This window comes from Morone saxatilis, unplaced genomic scaffold (genome assembly GCF_004916995.1).
Source record: "Morone saxatilis isolate NCDOM2014 unplaced genomic scaffold, NCSU_SB_2.0 Contig12, whole genome shotgun sequence".
In the NCBI taxonomy this organism is placed as follows: Eukaryota; Metazoa; Chordata; class Actinopteri; family Moronidae; genus Morone; species Morone saxatilis.
Window position 1 is genome coordinate 3,326,208 of NW_023339674.1, and position 27,614 is coordinate 3,353,821.

At 38.2% G+C, this 27,614-nt stretch overlaps 1 protein-coding gene across 1 annotated transcript in view; it reads right to left on the bottom strand.

Moving 5' to 3' along the window:
- Window positions 1–27,614, bottom strand: part of brinp3a.1 (bone morphogenetic protein/retinoic acid inducible neural-specific 3a, tandem duplicate 1) — a 45,668-nt gene that overhangs the window by 14,362 nt on the left and 3,692 nt on the right. The window contains exons 3-4 of the mRNA XM_035654055.1: window positions 13,120–13,310; window positions 11,245–11,429 (exon numbers count right to left, since the gene is read on the bottom strand). Of these exons, the coding sequence (XP_035509948.1) occupies window positions 11,245–11,429; window positions 13,120–13,310 (376 nt within the window). The remainder of the gene's footprint in view (window positions 1–11,244; window positions 11,430–13,119; window positions 13,311–27,614) is intronic.

A 27,614-nucleotide genomic window follows, 5' to 3' on the forward strand; every position in this document is an offset into this window, starting at 1 on the left:
CAAGTGGAATGAACCTGTCTTTTTCCTCTTTTTTAATGAAAGTATCTCCTGTGTGCCAGGAGGAAATGACTGTCTGGGACAAATGAAGCTTTTGAAGCTGTTCAGGCAGATAACTGATCCACAGCTCCACTCAAGCTGAATGTGTTTATTTCTATTACCAGTTGGGTGATCTGTTAAAACTCACTGCTTATTCTCTGCTGGCTTAACTCCAAAACAAATTCCATATTTAGGCTACATTAACTCAGAATTTAAATGTTATGATCCAATATGTGGGTTGACTGAAAAGAATAACACAAAGAAAGCAACAATTTCTATGGAGACTGCTTCAATTTCCTGCAGCCATTAGGCTATACTCTGCTGTCTAAATTAATCAGCGATTGATGCATTAAGGTACATTGTAGACAAAGGGCTTTTAACACACAGTAACTTTGTGCAAGCACGTGTAGGAGACGTATTATGCCTATCATATTTCTCTTGAACATTGAATAAGGTGAGCAGGGAGCCAAACTCCGTCTGTGTAGTCTTTTGAAACACAGTCACTTAGTTATTTTCGATAAAATGGCAGGCTATTTTCACGTCATGTTCATTTGAAAGGGCCCTGTGGTTTTAAAATGTGCTTTGCATTGGAAAAGTGCTCTGGGTTGGGCTTAAAAATTATTGTCTGGGCTCCTTGTCATGCAAATTTAGGTGATTGCTCTCACAGCACCATTCCACTCCAAAGTTGGTTATTGGCTTATTTTTTTTTTGCAGTACTCAGTATGTGTGTGTGTGGCGGTTTTCATGCATGCTTACCCACTCCCAATATAGTATACACCTGAAATCATACGACTTAAAAACATTTTTAGGTTAAAACTTCTGTGTGTATCATTTCAGAGGATCTATTTACATAAATTGAATATAATATTTATAGGTTTTCATTTAAGTATAATAATCTGAAAACAAGAGTCGTTGTTCCCTTTACCTTAGAATTAACCATTTTTATTGTGAGTTGTGTTAAAAATGGATGAAAACAAAACTGCCAAAAAAAAAAATAGCATGTATAGTTAGCTAAATTAAGCATAAAATAGACTTAATAGACCTTAAGTAAATGTAAAAGTCATAGAGACTTTTATCTTTGTTTATCTCTGTTTTCACAGATTACACTCTCATTGCATGAATACAATGAAAAAAAAAGAGTGCAACTCTCGAAGTTGGGAAAAAACTTGGAAGCGAGAAACAAAATAAATAATAATAATAAGTCAGCACAGAATACCTTCTGAGACAGGAATAAAAAGATCTCCCAACTTCTGCCGCAAGTCTTGAAAGACTCTACGATATCCAAGACTCAGAGACATAACACCAGATTTGTGCTGACAATACACACACAAAACAACACTGTAGAATCTCTCTTCTCCTTTGAGCTCATGGTTAGATTGTTCACAATCTCAGCTCAATCATCCTTGACAAAAGCCTGATTTAGAGCACGCGTATATCCAGGCTCCATGGGCAGCAAAGATAAACTGCCAACCTGAAGGGAAATCCATCTCCTTCGCTGTCACTTGCGAATTATTGCCAAACACCATGACGGTGTCTTCTTTTAATATTTTCCCAAAGGTCCAATAAAAGTAACAACATCTCCTTGCTAGATTAATGACAGCAACCGTTGTATCCAGCCAGGAGGAAAAGGAAGACTTTTGCCGCTGTGGGCAGAAAAGTTATTTTTCTTTGACATCTACTTTTGACAACTACAAGGTCAATGAGGAAACTAAATACAGAAAGACATGAGGATGAATAAAAGCTGGAGGCTCTGTGTGTACGATATAAATTTAGTCTCTCTTTCAGTCTCCTACTTAAAAAATACTTAACTGAGCTGTTTTTCAAATTACATTGGCTTAAATACAGTTTTATGAATAAGATATCATCATTTTAGTCAGGACAGTCAGCCGGAGCCAGAGAGAGCCTGGGACAGGGAGAGCAAGCGACTTCCATTCTTCTCTTTTATTATTGACGCGTTAACACAATTAATTAAAATCCAAGCAGGCTCCGTAGGGATCCGCAGATTAATTTCTAACATAGACAGATGTCCAACTTAAAGGGTAAAATTGACCAAATGCAAATCTAAAGATGGCTTTTCTATGCATAGCAATGAGACCATCTGCAAAGAGAACCCAGCGGAGCAGAGCATGTGTGCACAGTCAGCCTTCTCTATTAGAAATCGACCCCAAAAAGAAAAATCCCTTTTTGTATATCTTACTACTTTCAAGACTTCATGGGGCAATCTTTGTCAAAAGTGATAAAAAAAAAGTGATATGTAAATGACATGGATCGGTCGGTAGGGGAATTATTAATGTGCCATAATTGAGTACAAGATAATTGTGCTGACTGTGATGGAATAACTAACAGCTGCATTTAATGGAACATTTAATTGCACTTAAAGGCTTTCCTAGAATAAGCAGTTTGTGATGCACATGCTGTGGACGTGACTTGTATATCTTATCATGAATTTCACTTTGCCCTCCAGGCTTGCCTTTTGATGTATTCTTACTGTCTGAATACTTTTCTCGAATTAATTACACCTGAACATATTCCTTGTGTAGAGTCCCACAATCTTTATTTTGAAAAAAAGGTTTGTACAATGTCTTTAGGGCTGACTGCAGAAAATTAATATCCCCATAGTAATGACAGTATGTTTCTTGACGAATCAAAATCACATGGCTGAGTCCTTACTGCAGAGGCACAGGTTCAACTGTGACCTTTGAAACATGTCATTCCCCGCCTCTCTCCCCCAGTTCCTGTCTATCTAAAAAAGGCCCTCAAAAAATTATAAAAATCAAAATCATAAGTGATCATATTGATGTATAGTGCAATGCACTGTATTCTACTGTTATGCAAAAACTTTTTTGGCTAAACTGCAGGAGTTTCTAAAAAAAAAAAGAAAATTATGCATTTTTCTAAACTGATGCTAAAAAGTTCAATCATAAAAAAGATAATGCCTTTTTCAGTTTTCCATTAAGCTGTAATTTTTGTCCCTTTTTATGTATTTTTTTCCTGTGCTGTATCTGTCTGTCTTCAGCCAATCACCATTATGCAGAATCCTTAAACCGGCAAGCTTTTAAGCTGGCAAGCGTTACCATCAGATCAGTGCTAAGCTTCACAAGTATGAATCTACATATACTTCTATAAAATATTGCACAACAGCAAAGAAAAAAAGGAGACAAAATGACCAGCAACGACAGATGGCTGCCAAATTACTGGAAAAATTAACAGTGTCTTACCGTATTTGTTTTCCACCCAAAATTAGTATCTATATGCAGTTTTCTAAACGTAGCACTAAATCCACTTAAAATACATGATTGACTCCTTTCCCACTGTCAATGGATGGGTTTGCCTTTCTGTTTCTATTCTGATGTTTCAAATTTGATGCCACGGACATGAACAGGGTTAATAAACAGTAGAAAGTAGCACGGAGGCCAGTATCCTTCGCCACTGACCTGACAAAAGCCAGATGTTAGTGCGTTTTAATAGCTTCGGTGCTCATATAGATTCTCCAGATCTCTGGAATGCTCTTATTGTGTGTTTTGATAAAGGAAAGCACTGTTTAACACATGCATCTAAAGCCTTCCAACACCTGAGTTGAGATCATGCCATAACATACTACATGCTTCACATAATTTTCATCAAGCCATTCACAGAGCTCTTGTGCCCTGAAAGGAAGCATCAGCATTTGTTATGTTTCTCCACTCATTTATTCAGGTTTCTTCTTTCGTCACCAGTCTGTATATTCAAGCAGCGAGCAAACATTCCCAAGTGAGCCCTCTAGGCATCCTATTTAGTTTCCTATTACACTCTGCCGGTGAAAATGTAGCTCTGCCTGCTGCCAGACGCATCGTTCAGGAAAACACTGCTGCTTGGAAAGTTGACATAGTTCCACTCCCAGCGGCCCAGTGCACAAGTGCGGAGGTTCAGGATGTGTCGTTTCAACTTTTGGAGCAGGTGAGAGCCAGAGCCAGCATTTGGCATCGTAACTGGATTGAACACTGCACAGCTGCTGGTTTTACTCAGTTTCTACAGCAGAGGGGAGGATTTTGTCAGGTCCGGTGTTCCCACTAGAGAGGTATATGCACACACACGGAGACACACACCTCTCAGTTTTTCTCAAGTTCAAACATGCTTTATCTGCTACAAGGATGGGAAATAATAGTGTTGTTGCAAAAGCAAGCAGATGACCCAGCATACAAAGAAATCAAGATAATGAAAACACACAAACACATAAAAAAATGTTCATTAATCAATCAAGAAATATATTATATTAATATAATCTAGTTGATTAATGAAACAAATTTTATCTAATACAATAATAAAATCAATTATTCCTTTCCCTTTCGAATTTACCTAAGCAGGAAGTCACCATTAAATAATATCTGAATTCATTGAAGAGAGCTGGAACTGAATATTGAGAGCTAATAAATTTAATTAAGTGAATATGATAAAAGGAAATGATGCTACAAGTTGGCTATTAAAATACCTGTGTTATCTAAATCAGATTATGCCTTGTCTTGCACAGTATTTAGATAGATGATGGCCTCTGTGTTATTGGTGTGGGGCCTCTGCAGGGCAACGCAGCACTTAGCCTGTTAACATCCACTGATACAGATGGCTCTGAGGCACATCCATTATTTAAAAATGTAAGGCTTTAATATTATTATAAGACCAGTTAGGTGAAAGCATTTTACTGATGAAGATTCATCACTGCTGCGAATCCCTCATATGAATAATTCCACAAAAACAGCATAAAATGTCACTTAGCGAGCTGGTGTTGTCAGATTGAGCAACAATGGACTTTAAATGGGTGCACTTTCTGCTTGCTGGAAAAAAAGTACACGATAGCATTAATGTTTTATGAAAATTATCTCTCATTTTAAAATTGCCTCATTCCGCTGCATCTTCAAGAATTGTCACTCGCTTAATCACCATGGCATAGTTGATGTGTAAATCCACATTTGCATCTGAGATACGTTTACGGCTGTTTATTCAGGCTTTGAGGATTTCAGTGCATGTTTTAAGACCACTTTGTTGCACTGGCTTACACTCTAATGTCAACCAGCGAGGGATAAGCTTCTAAACTATAAGCAAGAAAAAGGGGAAAAGGAAGAAAATAGCATCAGAATGAGATTATTGTGTGCCATCAGAAAGAGTGTCTCGAAGCGACAGGGGAGCAGAGGGGAACCTTTGGTGGAAGAAAGTGGAAAATAATACTGTATGTGGTGTTATGTTCACTGAGTCTCTTTAAGAGAAACTAGTACCAGTCACTTGAAAGGGGCCAAGAGAGCAAATTTTATCCTGTGTATTTATTTTTGCTCTCCAGGCTTCACTTCTTTTAACCAACTGAAGATCAAAGAGAAATAGCTGGAAGAAGTGAAATTCTTTAAAATCCTGACATCGGAAGTCAAATATGAGACTAAAGCCAGGAGCTATCCCACATTTATTTATACACTTATCTGTCTGAGGCTGTCACCTATAGCATATCAAGGAAAGAAACCTATAGATCTAGTTAAAGGTTAAAAGGGTTATGAGACGTGATGAAAAGACAAAACGAACGTTTGTGTTCCTTTCTGAATAATGAAGATCCTAAAAAAAAATTCCCATGATGAATTATTCATCCACGCTTGTGATAACAAAGGACGAAGTGCTTTGTTTTTGTTTTTTTGTTTATCCTGCCATCAAAACTGCCCCCATACTCAGGAAGTGGTGTTCTCGGCAACCGTTCCTCAGCAGCCATTATCTGATTTCCGAAGCTCGAGTCTCACTTGTGTTCTCTTCTACTCCGACAAATGAAGCGTAACGCCGCATGACTGACTGAACACTCAAGGCTCGCACAGCAAATTGGGTCAAACATTCCTTATCACTTCTCCTCCCTGTCAATGATATTCTCCTCCCAGCCTTCAGTCTAATGAATCTTCAATACGGAGGAGCCTGGGCTGCAAATCAAAGGTAAGCACATTGATTGATGCAGCATTTCCTGTGTACCTGCTGCACCTTGATCCTGGGCTAAAAGGCCTGCTAAATAAGGCCTGTTTGTGCTCGTCTCATCTCCTCTGCTCGGTCGCATATGACACCTTAACTCATACAACAAAATGTCTGACAAATGACAGAGGCTCTCAAAGGAAATTACTGAAATGGAAGGGCTGATTCATCACACTATGTAACAGCAGAGCCATTTTTTCCACACTCCTATCTAATTTTTCCCGTCTTTGATTATTTTCCAGTGCTGCTGTGCTCAGTCCTCCAGGCCTCCAGGCCAGGCATTTCTTCCATTTAAAATATGTTATCTCTTAAAACCAGGGGACCAGTGCTCTTCTTAAAGGCAGCTTTGTTTTGGCATTCATCTTCATTGGGGTGAGGTAACAACCTATGTTCAGAATTAAAGGCTGCTGACGCTGTGAATATGTTACATCAGTCACCTGAAAATGCCTCACAAACAAATGTACCCCAGAGGGCTCTTTCTCTATTCATCTCAATCAGAGGGGTTTTTAGCAGCACTTTGGTTCAGTGGCGGCTGCCAAATCAGCTCAACGTCCTATTGCCAATTCACTTTCGAGAATGTACAGTTTTATCTCTGATGGACTGTATAGTGGGGCATCACTAAGGACAAGTCAATGAAAAATGGGCTGTGGCTCAGGAAAAGGCAAGCGATTTAGTTTTTTAGCTGCAGCTACACAGTCAGAATGAGGGAAATCAACTCTGATGTTTCTACTGGAATTCTCTCCTAAGACAGAGATACCTCTTAATGTTTGCTTTCTTCCGGGTATAAGAAGTGACCTTGGCTTCCCAACTCCACCAATCACTGGAATCTAGGAATGTAAATGATTAGCAAACTGTGAGTTTACATCACAGATCATCACAGGATATTATGTACTGGTGAAAGACTTGATCTGTGTTGCTCAAACCCCAAATGCAATATATAGAAGGGTTTTTGAAAACATGTACAAACAGTTTGTCTTACATGCTGACAAACAGTATTTTCACTTTTCATTTACGAAATGAAATCAAAGAGACCATGTTAAAAATCTAATTGCATCAAAATGTAGTTGATGCAATAGCTCACATGCAGTATTTACAACTCTTCATTTCAAAAGACCATAAGATCTTAGCAACATGGGTGTAAAACCAGAACATTTCAGAGTTGGAAGAAGCAAGAAATCCTGCATACTTTTCAACACCAGTACTTACTTTATTTTATCAAGATCTTACTGGTAGGTAGACCTTCATTACGTCACACATAATATCATAATAAGTCTACCAATTGATTAGTCTTTTGACAAACATAAATAAATAAATATATATATATAAATCAAACAAAAATGGGAAACCTCTGGGAAAACCAGTTTCCAGTTTTTCCAGTTTTTCCAACGTGAGGATTGGCTGTTTTTTTCTGTTTTTCTATAAATGTAATATGGTCTGTTGGTCAGAGAAAACAAGCAATTTCAATACACCACTCTGGGATCTGTGGAATTATAGACATTTTCCCTTATTTTCTGGCTTTCAACAGATCAAATGGTTGATAGATAAAATTGCTTGTAGCTTTAGTCCCACATAATGCACAGTATTATTGTCACTGAAAAACCATGTATCTCCAATTCCATTTTGTTTCACATAAGAATTCATTCATGGGTTGAAAAATGTCTATTTTCTTAAGCAAAATAAACAGTTTAAAAACCATCTAAAAAGAAATGCATGGTCAATAAGCCAATCTTTGGGAGATACATGGCTTTTACATGACAATAATTAGACCATAAATTGAAATTTGTACCTTAATATTTGTGTCCTAAAGCTTGGCTTTGCTGATGAAAACTGTGATACACACTATTACAAAGGCAACTTTCATGATAAAAAGATATTTTGTTGTCATTGTGGCCTCCACCTGTATTCTGTCATAATCTATGACATCTCATCTCAGCACTACATGTTGTGTATGCAGTACACATCCCCAACTACATAAACACTTTAAGAAATAAGATTTTTTTAATTCTGACAAATGATCCTGCAGTAAAAATAAATGTTCCCACCATAGATCTTAACACAGTTCATTCATCATCAAAGCAAAAAAAGGATCTAATTGTCAGATCAGATGTGTTTGGTCACAGAACTACCACTATAGAGACAGGTGTAATCACAGCATACAGCACATGACAAACAGTGTGAAGAAGCTGACAGTGTCTCAGATGGTGTGTTTTTGCAGGTTGCTGATATTACCCACATTGCGTGACGTTAATCTGTTGTTTACCACAAGAGAGAGTAAACACATTAAAGCCACGTGAGGGAACAGGTCCCAAAGAAAGCATTGAGAATTCAGTCTGCGGTGCGAAGGGCAAACTCAGCCGATTCAATTCATTTTTCTTGATAAGAACAGAGTGATGAATGAACACACCCCGAAGGTATTAAGCAGTAAAAAATGCAAGGTGATATTTACATCATAAGCATATCTTGATATGCATAGCATGCTCTTCCATATAAGAGCATGTGCATACACACATGAAAGAGCAAGGAGGGAAGTAGACAATACTGCATGCTTCATCTCTTCTCTTGGTCAACTCATTTGATCACTGAGCATGCACGTGTTTAAATAATGCTTCACCACATATTTTCACGTACAATTTTAAAAAGTAGCAAAATGCAAATACAACCAAACATTAAGTGACAGTATTTGTATATTTTAATACATTACAAATGTTGGTAAATACTCTGCAATTATAGTGCCGCTGTTGGCGATGAGCTCACTCAAGGTTGTCAAAAACAGCCACTTTCAGAAAAAAAACAAAAAGAAAATTGTCACTGTAAATAGAGGTAAAACCATGCTGATACATATCAGGGCTCAACACAGTCTAAGGTGACCGGAGCTAACAAAAAAAGCTAAAATCAGACCTGGGGCAGATCTAGAGAAATATTTCTTCACTGCAAACAATGAAGATAGATATTTGAAATCAATACATGGTTTTATTTAGAAATCTTAATTTCTTTATACATGTCTTTTTTCATTGAATTTACAGAATTTAGTGGCAGTTAGCTGGCAGTTAAGTTGCAGATTGCAAGTGTGTTCATTTCAGAAATTCATTTATGTCTCTGTTAAGTGAATCTAAGTTAATATATTTATTATTAATATATATTATTAATATTAATAATGGCATCCCTTTAGATCCACTCTAAATCAGACTGTACAGTGTAAACTATTTAGTTTTCTTAGACAGGCAAAGCTAGTTGTACCACACCAGAATGCCCCAAACAGGTAAGCGATGCTCCAAACTGACTGTAAATGAATGTTTACATTTGACTGACAAAGCCCCCAAGCACCACAGGATTATGACACAGTAATTAGATGGAGAAAATCAGGGAGGATCAATGGGTCAACAAAACACTATTTTAACGCGAGAGACCTCTTTTTGTTTCCTGTTTCTGACACTCAACAGTCAGACTGACAGTCAACGCTGGTTTCTTTCGACCACAATAGCAGTCATTCGATAACCTTTACCAAGCAATTGTCATATTCATAATGATGAAGGTCCCCCTAAACTTCATCTATTATTTATTTAACCCAAATTGTGATATTTCCCTAAATCTAAATAGTAGTAGCTTCGTGTCTAAACCCAACCAGACCATAACAATATCGTCAGATAAGAAACAGTGAGGGCAATGAAAAACAATACCAATCCGTTGTTACTGAACAGAAACACTTGTAAGTATATGTATTTATGGAGGGCACGGATAATTCCTTTTGTTTAATTTGGAGGACTTTTTGGCAGGGAAACACTGTCAAATGTGGTGCCAAGTAAGCTATAGAGACATCTTGCAACAAAATCCCCTATAACCGACAAAGATATGAGTACTTCAAATAAACTAAGAGAGGTAAATAAAAAAAAACAGAATCAGTGCCTGATGTCATGTGCTTTAACTTTGGAATAGAAATAAATACATTTAATACATTCTGACAAATGATGATACATATTTAATCTATAATTTAGTTTACAGTAGTTTGCTTTATTTCTGAGAGTTAAACAGGAAGCTTGACACCCTTGTCATGTCTATAGGATACATATGAAGCTGCCAGCAGTTGGCTAATTAGCTTAGCTTAGCATAAAGAGTGGAAACAAGGAGGAAAAGCAGTTTCTTGGTTTAAGAAAAAGTTTGGGAACTACTGTAGGACACATTTTTCCCAACAGTTTTAAGATCTAATATTAAGTAAAGCTATCAAATAATAAAAAGGCATTATCTCCCACTGGGTTTTTGGCTTAAGCATCAGGTGAGGTTTTGCAGTACATTCAGTATGAAGGGTTCAATAATTAAAAATGGTAAGAAAAATAGCTGAAGCATATCAGTCCATGTTAAGGGGAAATGAAGTTCTAATTTTGTCAACCAAGGACTTAAGTTGCCTTATGTCCTTTAAAATATCCTTTAATAATCTGAAGCATAATGGTATTCTGCATTTCAAGCAGGCCATAGTAGCTCACTGAGGGCCTATTGATGGGTCGTAAACTGCGTACAGTAATTGGTAGTAAGTGGTAAGTACTTGGCAAGTACTGACCACTGTAGAGTGTCTTAATTTGTTCCAACACTTATGCCCAGAGGGAAGCAAAAGCACCATTAAAAATCCAAAAAAGAAGTTTTGTATTTACTGTACAAAAGCTTTTTCCAGCTTCTGAACTGCACAAAAACTAAAAGAAAATCTTGTTCTCCAAAACCCAGTTACACACAGTTAACCATTATGAGCCCATATTTTATGGTAAAGAGCCTGTATTATTCTGTTATTATATTATTTTTATATATAATATGGCATCATGTAGGTTAGTTAAGTGAAAAACTCAATATCTGTAATTTCTGCAAGAAAAAATATAGTGGTTAAAAGGGAATACACTGAATTCATTAGGAGACCAAAAAATAGACCCTGATTTGCTGGCAATAACAGCTCTTCTCATTAAAATGAGCTTAACCTGCTGATTGTAGGGTTTCCATTCGAATGCTTCATACAACCCATGATTTCATTAATTCTTTAGTGAGCGAGCTAATCAAGACCACTTGCCATGTTTTGAAAAATACAATAATTACGTTTACTCATTGAAACAAAATCAAATTTGAGCAATGTCTTCATGAAATTGCTGTAATCATACATGAAAAAAGCAAGAATGGGGGCAATTTGAACCTTTGGGAACTGAGTATCAGATTTTTTTATTGTCATTGTGTTTGACAAAAGCCCAGTGAGCAGCAAGCATTTACCTTGATGGCAGTGGAGGCGATCTGGATGTGGTGCAGCTTGTGCAGAGTGCTCTCCCTGTCAATAAAGTAGGAGGCAGCCAGCTGGTGCAGAGCTTCCAGAGTCACAGCTGTGCCATTGGATTCAGTCACTTCAGACGTCCGACTCAACTTCCGCTTGTCCACAAAGATCATTAATGACTCTTCCCCTGTGAATACACACACACAGACACACTTCATTAATGACTCAGGCCCTGTGAACATACACAGATAATGTTCTAACTGGTGTAGGGGTAAATATTAACCCATGAACACCTGCCAACGTCTATTATATAATCACATAGGCAGAAAAACAGTGCTTCTGAAGGTGAAAAGCTAATAAGAAACCTAACTCCCTCTGCTAATTTTATACTGTGGTCTACATTGTATAAAATGTGGTGATAAGTCTGCAACTACAGTGCAGTCCACAAATTGAGATGCTTTATGAGGCAAGTCTTTAATACAAATAGAGCCGTAGCTTTCAAAGAATAGTGTATTGACAAACAGTAGAAAGAGTGAGAGATCGATGGAAAAATCCTTTCTAACAGCATTGGGTTTTATGGGGAATGCAGTTTTAATTTGGAGACATTAGAACTAACAGTACAATAAAGTACATTACCACTGGGAATAGATGGTTAACAAATGTCTCCACCACAGTGTGAAAAAAAATAATTTAAATTTAAATTTTAACAACTCACTTTATATTAGTAAGATCAGAGAAAAAAAATCTGATGAGATAATTTAATGTGACTCCAATACAAATGAAGTTACAGGAGTCATTTTTTAAATTCTGTTGCAAAAAGCACCTTTATTAGGCCTTCTTTCAAGATACTAATTTTTTTTTCCCTTAACATGGAAGGCAGGTTATATTAGGCAATGCTTTAGCTTTTTTACTTCTTCCTTTTTGTCTTTAACACATAATGTACAGGACTGTCTTTCCAATCTATTTTAAATACGGCTGGTATTCACCACGGCTTTGAGAGTTTATACACAAGAGATACAAGATGAAAAGAGCCAGCAGAGAAGCTGGAAGGAGATTGTGCTGCAGATAGCCATGGGAGCTCTGCTGCACATTACAGTACTCTAACTAACTAGCTAACTTTTACATCTATTGTTATGAAAAAAGAGGATCCACTCACATTTTTGTCAGTCAACTCCGAACACAGACTTTACATGTTGAATCAGAGAATTTAGCTCAAACAACCACAAACAATCCCACAGTCACAGCTGAGACAATATTTTATTCAATGCTTAGTTTCATGAGTACACAAAGCTTTTTGATCTTTACTCTTTTATGGCAGTTCACCTTCATTTGACAGCTGATGGTCTACGCAGCAACAAGGATGGACGGGCAGAGAAAGGAGGGGAAGGCAAGATCCCAATTTAGGACACTGCGGTTGTATTTATAAATCGGCTCTTTTCAGCCAAATAGTTCCAGGAATAGGAGGTGCAGGAACAAAAATCAAAACAGGAAATAAAAGTCCTTTTAGCACTTTTCTAATTTGAGGTTTCCACCACATGGGAAGAAATAATTAGATTGATTATAGAAAGTACTAATTGTTTGATACAGATTCTTCAGTAGTTCTTTGTAATTTACTTCTGATTGACTGTGATGTTTCTATGGATATTGGAAAAGAGACATTCAGAAGTCTCCAGTGTAGTAAAGATCTGATCGTGCTAAAGTTCCTAAGGTCATAAAATGGTTCCTGGAAGATCGCTGTTGTGGAAAAGGGCCACATGTTCATCCTGGATCTGGGCCACCTGGAAACCCAAAACTTCACCTTCTAACATTTTCTGTCTCCCATGTGTTCAGGTAGGTTAATACAATTAAAGAGAACCCAGCACATTTACTTTATTTACCTCCCAGTGTAGCAGAGAGCAGGAAGTGGGTTCCGTATTTCCTGATAATGTTGTCAGTGATGGCGCCGAGACTGGGCCTCCTGCCCAGCTGCCTAATGGTCTGGAGGAACTCGGGGTCCAGCGGCATGGAAAAGCCATTGTTCTCTTGTCTCTCCAGGGCCAAGCTGTTCACCTTCCAGCGGCCAAACTCCCTGCAATGTCACACAAACACACGTTCAATGGAAGCAAAGGACACACAACACATGAATGCAACATGCAGGCATATTTTAGAAAAGACACAGAAGCCATGTTATTTGAAGTCACACACAATATGGTCCCTGTTTGGAGAGCCTTTCCATCATTGTCAAAGATTGACAGGGATCTGGGAGCTGTTTTGAGACGTTTCCATTAGAGACACAATGCAAAGAATGAATTCACCAAGTTGGTCTGAACAGTTGTTTTGAACGGTGTTGTGATTTTAAAGTGGACAGGACACAGCTTGCCCCTCACGAGGAGGCTCGTACTCAGATCTGTTCCTTGCCAGGCGTAAAATATGATGTCTGCATGACCTCTAAGTGAATCTTTTGTGCCAGTCTTTAAATGATGAATGGTCTCATGCTGTTTCTACCTCCGGCTCGGAGAATTGCTTTGCGCCATAGTGAAAAACATTGTGTTTCTCCACCGATTTTAAATAATAGAGCAATCTTTTCACATCTCAAGTCACTTTTTGAGGCGCTGGACGGGCTGTAATCATGGTTGGAGTCTTGCTGCTTTCAGGGCCTCTTTTGGAAGGAACAGGCTTCATCTAAAGTCGTTTGATATTCAGCCTGGCCTTGGAGCATGCCAGCTGCCTTTATCTACCAAGTGCAGACTGAGTGCTGCTGCTTGATGCATAGATTAGTGCTATTCAAATACAGCTGGTAAAAAGCGTGGTTCCTAGTAGGGGAGAAATTGAAGACCTTTCAGTCACTGTTGAGTAGGTGGTTCACTTGTCTATTGGGAAAAGGAACACAATAAGATGAAAGAGTGGCTACAACACAAAACATACCTCTTCTGATAACCATATGTATCCTCATTGCTGGGAGATATTATATAAGAATGTTACTAATATTAAAAGTAAAAATTAGAACCATCCAGCCACTAAGACAAAGACATCCAAACCACTTTAGAAATTATGATTTTTATTTCAAAAATATAATTGAATGTCTGTTATTGGCTCTTAAAAGTCATAGTAGTTTCCTGGATGCTTAATCAGTATGGTGAAGAATGAACACCTATGACACAAACAAACCCTGAGACCCCCTGATGATAAAAAACAAGTAACTTTGTTTTGACTTGATTACAGCTATTTTGGAGGGAACAAATAATTAAAACCAACACTATAGGTTTTTATCATCTTGAATTGGTTATACAACTGCAGTCAAATTTGACCCAAAAAGATACCTAAAAAATAAGGCTAGGACAGTGTCTCTGCTCTATTCGATAGGGTTGGTCAATATGACAATAGCTATAAACCATAAGACATGTAAAAAGCTAAAAAGCTCTAATGAGTTGCAGGTGAATAATAATTGTAGTGGATGATCGATGAAGATTAAAAAGGCTATCTGTTGTTACACAAGGTTGTTTTTCTGTAAGTAACTTGCCTTCATTCATTATATTCATTGGGTTTACCCAAAACAGACATGCCCATCTGCAAATATTGAGACTACATACATAAAATATCCATGACCATTTAATCTATGTCGAGTCTTAATGGATTTTTAAGAAAATGTGCAGTATGTCAATCACTATGTTCATTTACATCACTATTATTATATCATATCACCAACCCCAAGTAGCATCCTTTTGCTCTGGTGACAGGCTGATAGACACAGTCTAATGTGAATTCAAGCTGGCTTTTAAGAGCACAGAACTGCACAAAGAGATACTGTAGCGTCTGCACTGTTTTGCAGCAGTCTACAGACAAACACTGCATGCCTGGAATACCAGTTTATATTGTTTCTAGGAAGTAAAATCCCTAAAAATTTCCACAAACCCTGTTGGAAAAATTCTTTACAAAGTGGCAGAAGGGAACTTTGGGGTTTGTCATGTGTCTTTCTCTCTCTAACATATATATAACCCCTAACACCCCATAGACACACACCCGCTCCCTCATGCAAAGACACACGCATTCACACACCCCGCAGCTGCAAACATCTCAACAAAGCTGCCCTTGCTGAAGCAACTTTGCTATCGCCTAGAATATCGCTGAGACCCCGTGGGTGCGGGCCTGCTGCCAATCAATTTCCCACAAATAACAATGCCCCCCAGAGAAAAATACAAAACAGAAAACAGCTCATTAAGACCTGTTTCATGTCAGTGTTTGCCTATAACGAGCGGCCATTAGTGTTTCTCTCCGTCCACTGGGGCCGGCTGAAGAAGGGAGCAACAGAGAGAGAAAGAGGGAGAGCTTAACTGTGATCGACACAGTACTTTGCTATGCTGCTCGCTGATGGACATTTATGAATGGTGCCACAGCTAAACTGGAGAATACAACACACACACACACACACAAACACACAAACACACATACAGATCTGCCGTCAAACACTCAATTCAACCTCACCTGCACACCAAGCACATACACACACAAAAAGATTTTGGGTATCATGGAAGACTGCAGGTTTATTTTACCCTTAACTGTTTTCACTGGGATGTTGAGTGGAATAGCCTATCATAGACACACGCACACACAGACGCACAGTCACACACACACACACAAACACAAACAGGCGGCAGGTTTATTTCACCCGCAGATCTGTGCAGCAGGGGGCTCGCTTCACATCTACCTGTCAGCCCTCCCTCTGAGCGAGCCAGAGCGCTGTGCACCAGGAGGTTAAGAAAGCTGCAAGAGCTACAGGGGCCGTGATCAGACCAGGGGAGTCATACCCTGCTACCTGTCCATCACAGCCCAGGTGTCTCAGATCCATCACAGCGTACAGGCAGCCTGAGGGCACCACTTGGTGCCCAACATAACAAATCAGGGAATCAACCCAGCGAATAACCTGCTGATGCAGTTGAAACACGCTACTGAGCATAGCAATGCAGATTGTGTCAGTTCAGTACAGTATGTGACTGAGCAAGCTCAGTGAGTGTCTACTACTGCTGATGATATCTCCTGAGGCATGTTAACGGGGAAATGATTGTTTGAAAATGTTTTCAAATATACACAACACAGTGTATTTTAAAACCAAAAGTGATAGCGGAATTAATTTAACAGCAATCCAAATCTAAAACTGCCTTTTAGCTCAAAGGAGCCTTTTGTTAGATAAAACCTTTTGGATTACTTAAAAAGGCAAATATTTTCATGTGTTTATTTTTTGCCTGTATTGTCTTTATTTTGTTTTATTTGCTTTATTAAGCACTAAGCAGAATTCTATTAACATTTCATGCAGTAACTGTATTATGTGTGATATTGTAGCGTGGACAATTACAGTGGCACCGGCCCACATAAACTATTGTTTAGATCAGCCTCAATGTCATTATTCTTTGTGAAAAATACCTATGGGACTATCTATTTAAAGGCCTGCTGCAGGGTGAAATCATGACCCTCTGGTTAATAAAAAGCCCACAAGCTATGTTATGACTGCTTGATAATTCTGTTAAATGACTGGAAACCACACAAGCCATGTCTTTCAAACTTAGGCAAAAACCATGTTAAATTAGGTTATACTAATGCCGGGTCAATTAAAATCCTTTCAGAGGGATTTGCACATTTATTCAGTTGTTTGTTCCTATTAGCCTGAACAACTCTGTGGCCAATTCATGAACTGTTCACACAAAGTCACGTGTGACTGGCAATGTATTTGATGCACAAACCAAACCTCTGTTTAATGAAATGAATCTGCACAAAATAATTAACTTTGCGAGGCAGCGGGACTGGTGGGATTACAAAATCACAGGATCACGCAAGAATCCATCTCGCCAATGACCAATCAGCATCCGTTGAGGAAGTACTGGCTGCAGAAGTCTGACACCCACGGGGGTGAGTGCTAGACCTGGCGCAGCGAGAAGATGAGAAGTAAAAGTTTGCCTATGTTCTAGTTCTTTGATCTGATTGGTTGAAGTTTTTCTTGTGACAGACAACGATAGATGGTTCATCCAAGCACCAAACAGTTTCCAGATGGTTCTGTGTAACAAACCATCTAGTGCAGTCAGGTCACAAAACAATAACACTTACTGAAATTACTGGTGTCTCTGATGAAATTGTATCAGTTCAAAATTGTACAATTTGTCCTCTAAGGCTTATTTTGCACACGTTGCTTAAACTGTAATTTATGGTTAAAATCACTCAATGTATGCAAGACAATTAGCATGTATAAGCCTAACAGCTACAATTCTTCTGTTGCTGGTGTCTCGATCATGCAAATTGTAATGTGGTGAGCTACAGTGCATTCTCATTTCAACTCATCATAAGAACATTTGAATGTCACAAAGAAAGAAAAAGAAGAAAAAGGGAACGTAAAAATAACTTGACTTGTCTTTGCAGGTGTTCTGAATATTTGCATTTATACACCGTTTCCGACAGTGAGCTGATTACCGCTAAAGACAGTCTTCTTCCATCTCTCATTTCCTCGCTGTTTTACTCAGATACTGTATAATGGCTTTACAACAGTTAGGTCCAGATCATTGCTCTACATATCGACACTCTGAGGTTAAAATTGAATTTACGGCACAGTATGTACACAATGGAAAAACTGTGGAATACAGGCATATTTTCTTCTATTATGTAGTAATTAATGCATATTTTGAAAAGTGGTATAAAGGGGACAAGGTTAATAAAATAATTCCTTTATTTGATGGATTGACTCAGAAAGGTCTTCATATTTGACTTCATGCATTATTAAGCCTGTATTCATATTATATATTTGTCTTTCATTGCACAAAATAATTCTGTTACATAAAGTGTGCCTTGAAAAAAAATCTCTGAGATATTATGTATATACGTCTAACTAATTTGTTTTGCCAGTTACATTTTAATGGGAAACCTAATTGCTGATTAGATCATGTTCACTGGCATTGTTTTTTTTCCGATGAATGTTATGTTTTGGTAGGGCTTTAACACTCGAGATCAGGGTTTCCATCTTTAGTCCCACATATGATTACAGTTAAGCAATGAATCTTTGGTTAAAGGTCCAGTGTGTAGGTTACCTTTAGAAAGCTAAATAAACTAAATAAAAAAAAATATATGTATTGTATTTGTTGTTAATGGTTTGGTAATATCTCTAGGTGGATTAAAAAATTAATGTGAAGATAAAAAGAGGGAAAGAAAACCACACAGGCTAGCCTGACATTTACATTACCACGATAGACAAACATTTGCTTATGATTAAAAAAGGCCTGAGCAAGAACACGTTGTTGTGTTTGGTAGCTGGGTTACCCCAGATACCAAAATAACCTACTGTGCAAAACACTTGGTTGATGGAGACTCAAAGTTATTTCAAGGACCTCCCCAAAGAGAATTGAGCAAAATGGGGGAAAAGTCCTTCATGCTTCATTCAGTAAGATAAACCAAATTACATTTATTTTAAAGACCTTGCAAGCAAACCGCAACCACTCTGTTGTTTTCAATGTTGCAGATTTTTTATTTTCTGCAGTTTTCTTCTTCCTTCTCCCTGTTTAATCTGATGTGACATTGATCCTTCTCAATATGCAAGCACTATTAGCAACAGAGAAATAATTTTTGACATTAAGAATTACAAACAAAGAGGCTTTTCAAAAACAACGGATATTCTCCACGTACCAGATGCATAGCGAGCATTTTCCTGAAAGGCACCTTCGTAGTGGCACACATCAAATTAATTGAGCTACTGATGATCCAGTCTTAACAAGAGTAGAGTTGGAGAGTTGAATTAGAGTGGGAGGAAGATGGAGGGAGAAAAAAATGGAAAGACTTCCGTGGAGACAAATGGAACGAAAGCGAGATCAAGACAGAGGAAGAGAGTGTAATGATGTGGTTAATAGCTGCTGGTTGTGAACGCTTCATGAAACTGCCACCAACAGTTTTTCCAACATCAAACAAAGATCAGACCATTAATTTGTGAAAATCCTATTAAACCTGCTGAGGGGTCCTATAAACAAGACAACATACTGTTTCCTGCTCATTTTGCTTTTTCATGCTTTTGAAATACTTGAGTAACACCTAATAGCATCAAAGGTAGATTACCATATAAGGCTGAGGTCACTGCCACAGACACTTGAAAAGTGGTGCTAAAGAAAGCAACCTAGCCCTTATTTGAGGGTCGAAGCAGATTCCACCCCACTGGTCATCTCATTCACTTACAGAATAGCTCTCTGACTTTATACAGACACTCTCACATGGATCTGGCCAAGTAGATTTTTCTTCTTTTCTGGCTTTAGTGTCATAGATAAACTCAAAATTTTACTGCACCAAAATAATACTCAACAGATGGACTAAAGGAGGAGGGAAGTCAAATTAAAAAAGACTAAAGTCACTACTAATTACTCAGGAGTCTCCCCTGGGTTCCTGGCAACCTCATGATGGCACCAAGGCTCTGTTCTCCTGGCCAGGAAATCGTCCAGTAAATAACCAACAATAAAATTGCAACTTTTTTACACTTTTGATAATAATTAAACACATGAGAATCTATCACATTAATTAGTGAGCCATAGAGGTGCTGGGTTAGGATTTTTCTTTACCTTTAGACAGAGCCATCCAAGATGTTTCCCTCTGCTTTCAATCTCTATGCCAACTTAAGCTTATTGTTTGCTGGCTGGATCAATATAATTAGTGTACAGGTGTGAGTGGTGCCGATCTTATATTTCTTATCTAACAACATATTTCCTAAGTATTCTTTTTTAAAAGATAGGGTTTACTATAGGAGACAGGATGCAAACCACATTCTCCAGTCAGATAATTGATTGATGCTCAATCATCCACCATGACTTCCTCCCAAACAGATGGTACTTCAGCCTTCGGCAGAGACAGCAGTCGTTCCTTCTCAGACAAATAATCAATTGCTGTAATTTTTATAGTCTCATTTAGTGGAATTGAACAAAAAAAGATGGTGTTTGTTAAAACTTTGTTTAAAGGTGATTATATAGGTAAATCAAAAACATTTTTGTGTTTTGCAGTGTAAAGTTACTGTTTTTTACAGTAGCTAAGACAGAGCACTGAAGTCACACTTGAATTAGCTGATTGGCATCAGCTGCCTCATTGATGCTTTGCCATTAGTAGCTCATTCCTCAGCTGTCTGGCTACCAGATAACTAGTAAAACCCAATCATATCTGTACAGGTGTACACATGGCCTTTATAACCTGACACTTCTCTCTAATTATTCAGCTGATATACTCATGCTCCCTCCACCACCACCAACACATTATGCTTTTGGTTTAGTTGACTTTACTAAGATGTATGTCTGTTTGTGTGTGTCAGTGTTGAGAGGAATCATTCTTGTTGCTCAAATTATTTGAGAACTCCCGTAAAGAGCAGAGCCTTTTCCGCCAAATCAGTATACGGTATAGGTATTTGCTATAGACATAGGTGTCTCTGACTGAACGGATTACTTGCTTTTATTTCCCAACTAAAACCATTTTACTGCTTTTCAGCCTTTATAAATAGTGGCTATCTCCTTTTGCCTTTTAGCAAAGCTTTAACATTAATATTTATCTTGGAGGAAAAGAAAAACAACATGCAATATTGACATTTTATCTTATTTTTCCTACTGAGGCAATTCAAACCCAAATTTGTGAAACTGAAAATTTGTGGTGCAAATACTGCACAGTAAGAAATAAAAGAGCTAAAATGTTGTAGGAGGGTGCGTTTTGTTACAAAAGCAATTGCATTAATGATTTGTAGCTCCCATGAATATCACTACACCTCTGACAACAGAAAGCAAGGGCAAATCAGAGAGAGAGAGAGAGAACATGATTTGCAGGAGGGTTAGCTGACAAGAAGACTACCAATCCCTTTTGTACTGCAATTTGGCATAACACTGTTGACAAAAAGACTTCTCTGCACACACAAAACAAGGGATGCCTGGAATCACATTGTGTATATAATGAGGCATGTGAATACTGTTAATACACACTGTGCAAACACACACAAGCTCACAAACACGCATACACACACAAACAAATGGAACAAATGGAACAGAAGACAGAAGAGCCACCAGCTACACTAAATCCTGCTCCTCATGACACAGTCGCTTTCTGTCAATGACATGCCTGCATGGGCTTCTTAAAATTATAATCACATACTGTAGCTGCATACAATGTATCACCACATACTTGCATTTGCACACCGCTCATCCATATTTACAATGCCCAATCATTCAATCTGAGTTCTGTTTTTGAGGTCATCATTCCTATGGAAAAAAAACTGCAGTGTTTCTTTTTATGTATATTTTTTTAGCCTTTAATTGCCTTTATTACATAGTAACAGCTTAAGATTTACAGGAAAGTGGGTAGAGAGATGTGGGGGATGACATGGGCTGAAGGTCAGAATCGAACCTGCGGCACTATGGTATATTTGACAAACTGTAAATAAAAATAAAAAAAACAGCTTCTGCTCTGAACATTGACAGTAATCAAAGACATTCTAGATGCAAAAGTACAGCTGATGACATAAAATAAAATATCAGTGTAGGTGCACCTGTGTAGCTCTGGCTCTGCTCCAGTCCTCACTAGGAATGTCACTAGAACTGGTACTTTGGTACCAAGTTGATGCCAAAATGTTTTGACTGAACTTGTTTTCCTACATTACCATGGGTACTGGGGATGCAATTATTTCTGACTTGACAGGGCAGCATATACAGTATGCCTACAAGTATTCTAGTCTGCCGAAGGAAGAAGAAAAACGGTTACTAGCATGGAAGAAAAACAACATGTTGAATACAGCGAAGCTTTTGCACAGCGCAGCCGGCGTCGCCTCTTTCCGCTGTCTGTCTTTCCTCCACTCTGAGCTGTGTGAGCAGGAGCTTAACAACTGTCAATTATTTGCTTTCCATCTTGCATTAGTCCAGAGTAACTAAACCTTGACTGAGAGACTAGATAATCATTGTCTTGGTTTAAAATTATGTGTGCCTATGAGGAGTACCATCACGTCCATATATTGGCCGGACTGATTCCCACAGAGGTTGCAGTTGCTGGAAAATGCGAGTTTCATTTTGTGCATTTGCATATTAATGCATGTTCACGTGCAATGCCATTATCTTTACTGAGCTGCAGTTTACAAACACAATTGCCTGTCGACGTCTATCAAACATAATAAATTGTTGTATTTCATACCTTTTGTCAGGCACAAAGTCTGCCCTGGAAGTAGCTGGCAAGCAAGGAAGAAACAAGACAGACCCAAGACCCAAGACACAGACAGACCAACAGATGCACTGCCCAGCTGTTAACAAGACAGACAGGCTAGAAAGAGATGCACTGCAAGCTATCACATGAACTTAGCATGACTGTTATTTGCTCATATCTAACTTGGATAAAGAGAAAACAAGTTTACCTGATTGCTGTTTCTGCAATTCACACTCATGGTGTTATTTTTTTCTATTTTCGTGACCAGAAGGATAGTTCCGCTCCATCTCACAAGTTGTAAACACTAACACCTGCTTTGAAATGAGGGAGAGGCGGGGCCCTTGTGTAATTTGAGGGGCCCTATGCTCTGTCCGCCTATGTGGTCTTATGCCTGTTTAACCCCTTACCAGGTGAGCTACCAGGGCCCCTGACATTTTGCAGTGTAATCATTGGTAATTCTGTTCAGGGTTAAAGAAATGAACTGTAGTGGCTCAAAACAGTGATAATAAATAAATCTTCTGATTCTTTATTTATTTATTTATAGAACTTTGTTGTCAAGACATCATGAAACATGCCCATGATAAACACTGGCTGTGAAGAGATATTATTGGTGCTGCTTGCTCTTAGTTTTGACAGTGCTCTACTTCACTTAACATTTTGATTTCTTATTTCCGGGGCACTAAGTAGATATTCTAGGACTTATGACACTAGTTTTAAATTTGGGAAATTCTCACTCTTTAATTTAAGAGTAGATGAGATGTTTTTCTTAGCTTCAGGCCCCATCTACAATGTAAGATAATATTGCAGACGCATTTTGATACCCAAATCTTGCCAAACCATAAGTTAAACCTTAGGGGACAAAACGATGCCTACTAAAACTAGTCAAACACTCATGCAGAGTCTCTCTTTCAGAAAATATGCTTCCATGGACCTCTGGCCCTGATAACACCCCCATCACACACTTGTCAGAAGCCATAAGCTCTGCGCTGGATGAAGTCCTCGTCACTGCCATCGCTGCTGGTGATCAAGAGGAGGAGGGTGCTCGGCTTCTGTCCTGGAGATACATTCACCCTCTGATGGGAGGACGACAGACTTGCCTCCACAACTCATCTACTCCACTCACTGAACAAGCCGCTCAGGCATTCAAGCTTGAGAGAAAACTGTAGTTTGATGAAAACCGTATCGCCGCATATGCGCCTGCTCTCTCTGGGTCTTTTCTGTCAAAAGTGATCTCTACCATAATGATTTCCAAAGACTAATGTATTGACTATAAACAATACCATTGAAGCAATGATCAACACCCTCTACCTGCACCTGCATTCTACATTGTGTACAAGGTCAAATGTGATTTAGGTATGTCAGGAAAGTGGAGAGGCAAAGAGGAAGTGCTGGAATGTGTTCTGGATTTAAAGAAACATATCACCAACAATAAATGAACCAATGTTTCCAATCGTCCAAATGTTTATTGTAATTATACCACAGCAAATTAGTCGAGTTTTTATTTTATTTGCATTTTTTTCACTTAGATATCTCACTATCCTTAGATTGCTTCTATATATTTGTGGTTTCATTATAAGGAACATATCATAGACATGCTACTATTGTTTGTCCTTTTTTAGTAGCAAAGGTGAAAGTGTTACAACATTGTTATACCACTGCATATACTCTTACAAAGTAATTCTGTGTCACTAGTTTGGTGTAAACGTATGTTACACTGAACCCAGAGATTACTATTCATGTCCCATTCCCTCTTAACACAAACTACAATGGCAATCTTCCCAACAAGTCCTAAACTAAACTAAATAGGTCATTTATCATTGCCTTCCAAAGTGTTTTATTGATCTGGTGTCCCCAATTGCAGGATAACATTGTTTGTCAGTGCCTTCCAAAACTGTTACAAAATAATTACTGTAAAAGTTTGCTTTGCATTGGCACAAACATTAACCAGACTGAGCCAGATGGTTTGTTACATACTGTCTGGAAAAGGGCAGGCACGATCAAAGAATACTTGGCAGGTGATCAGGCAAACTAAAACCAGATCAATGAACCATATGACTTAATCAAACTCTTACTGATGCCAATCAGGAGAAGAGCAAAATGTGAAAACTGATGCTAACAGGATCTACACTAACCTTCAGCAGCCATCATTGTTGTCAAACCACGCCCATAGCTAATGCCATGCTGAAAGTAGTTCCTCATTGGACACTGATTGGTCTGACCCACAGTGGTTCAGTTTAGCTTGATGTCTGACAAGATAAATTCTTGCGTGATCTCCTGATTTCGTGATCTCGAGCCCATCTGCCTAGCAAGGTTCCACAAAACACTACTTAGTTCAATTTAGAGAAAATCATGGTGATGGTTCAAAACAACATACAAATATTGAAGGGGAAGATCACAGTCTCGCATGTAAAAGTCACATACTTTGTTGACCCATTCGTCCACCCTGACCTCCTAAGAAGAGATTTTGGTGCTATAACAACATTCCACCCTGCATTTGAGAGACAATAGTCAATATTCATATTGACACTCTAAGTGTATGGCAATGCAAAACAAAGGCGGTTTTAAGCATTTGAACAAGTGACCAGTGATGTTATTTCATTTGGTGAAGACAGCCTCAACTATAAGTGAAAAGTGTTGTTCACATTCAATACATTGAGGTCTAACAAATGTGTTTCTCATTTAACATTTGTAAGGCAATTTTATTATTATTATTTTTTAAATTATTATTTTAAATCCAGCATTTATGTTCCAGTAGGCAATGGGGTTTCATCATAATTTTGGTTGAAATAATACAAAATAAATAAATTTTACCATTGCATGACAATATTAAACTAAACTAAACTAAACTAAAAAGGGTTCCTTTTTCAAGAAATGTGTCTTATTATAGTCATATTATATAAGCAATCAGGGGTCGCTAGCACATAACTAGCCAATCAACGTGTTTCTGTACAAACAAGGGTCTTCTGGGTTCTGTCTTTCTTACCTCTGAGTCAGACATAACTAGCTCAGTAGAACAGACATTAGTTCGCTAGCTATTTACAGTCATTGACAACCTTGATTCCCAGCATAATGCATGTGCATGTTTAGTGCGCCATTTGGTCGGAGGGGCTTAACAGAGTAATATGAGGCAGCAGAGATATAAACAAAAATCAATCAATGAAGTCACCCCACTCAAGGTCTATTTTTCACAGCAGACATAAAATAGTAATAATAATAAACTAAACTAATAAACAAAGGTGTTATCAATGACACTAATTCCAAAAGGTTCCATAACATTCAGTGTAGCAGTTCCTTTCTTGTTATAGCACATCCCTGACTCTGTTTGAACTGAATAGAACAGACCTTAATTATCACATAGGCTATACCTGTATTTACCCTAGTATTTATGTGAAAAATATCTATATAGTATCTATGTTAAATAATTATTTCCTGTACACCTACTGTATTGCCTATGGCATGTTTTACTACAGCATTGTGTTTCATTGCAGTGCATTGTGACATCATTCTTTATTCATAATTCTTAAATTGGATCCCCATTATCTTCCACAAAGTATCTAGTCTTCCTTAATGCTATCCATTCTTTTTTTCTTCTTCATTGCTTCATATGCTCCATGTAGCTGTATACTCATTTATTCCGCCCCATTATATGATCTCTTTTAAATGTGCTGTCTCATCCAAAGCATTCAACAAACAATGGCAAAATCATAAACAGAGACAGATAAAGCACAATAGGCTATACACAGTGCAGGTATTGTAACGTCATGCCTCTGCATTCTGCTCTCTCTACAAACATGTTTGCATATAATTGAAACACTAATCACTCCATAATTACAAGAGACAACTCCTTACATCAAATGAAGTCAATGTAAAAGCCCCTAGGCTGACAGGAGAAAAGAGAGGAGAAAGCACGAGAGATGAGGCGTGATATAAAAGTTATGGCCCATGAAGAAGACGAAAGGAGGAGCTGACATTTTGACTAATATGCTACTGTCTGTGGATATGGCTCGACTACACACGAGAAATTATGGAGCAAGACCTTCTCACATTCACAGAAATAATTTCACAACACCACAAGCTTCTAAATAATTAAATGAAACATGCTTTTGTTCATTTTACAACCATTTCCACTTCTGATGCGCTCGTAACAGCAGCAGCTGCACACAAATATATCCAATTTGAAGTCATGCTATCAGTGTGAACAAGAAGAGGAGTACGTAGGAGAATGCCGTTAATTGATTTATTTGCGTCTTTAACAAATACGCCTAGGTATACTGCAAGCAGACATGCAACCAGCTTTCACTATTAAATTAAAGCAACAAAGCTGGCATGAGATTTGCGACACTGGCTTGGAGAAGAGAGAGACTGGAAGAATGAATAGGTGTTTAAAAACCTCCATTATGCCTGACATAACAGGTGCATTTTTTTGTAATCACAGCGGAAGTAATATTGTTAAGTGCCACTATGCCTGTTTTTCACTGCTTTTGAATCTGCTGAATCCATTAATTCATCACTCCCATTATTGCATTTGATCAGACCTTGAGAAGAGAAAACCTTTTTCACTCGGAGGATTTGCAGTTCAAAAATCACATTTTACATTACACCGGTGTGACAGAAAGCTGCAATTCTCAGGCTTTTTAAGCCGGCCTTTTAATGCCAGACAAAAGACAAACGGTTGTTGGTGTAAAAATTAAACGCTTATAACTTCTACTCTGAATAATAGTCCATTAAATAGTCAATTTTTATTATAATAAGACATGACTACAAGCTGTTCTGGTGCAGTGACCGGCCAGCAGGGGGGGATAAAGCTCTTGTCCCTCTATGTATTCCTCCGCTCCTCCCCCTCATCCCCAACTCCCTCTTCCCTGCCCCCTGATGGGAAAGGCCAACTGAGCTCTGGAGAATATTTATGAGCGAGGGAGAGCAATTGGTTTGAGATCATTCGACAAGGGAGGGAGGGAAGGAGAGAGAGCGAGGGGGAGATTGCGAGGGGGAGGGAGAGAAAAGAGAGAAAATGTGAGATGCACGTGGAGATGAAGGCAGAGACAAAGGCTGGATTTTAATGTTTTTATTTAAACTTTGTTTAACCTGTTGGTTAATTAAAAGTAATTACTCATTGCTATTCCTCTGTTTCTATCTCTGTATGCGTATGTGCTTGCATACATGTGTCTGTGCTTTTTTATAGTTACAAGGAACAAAAATTAGCCAAGAACACGCACTG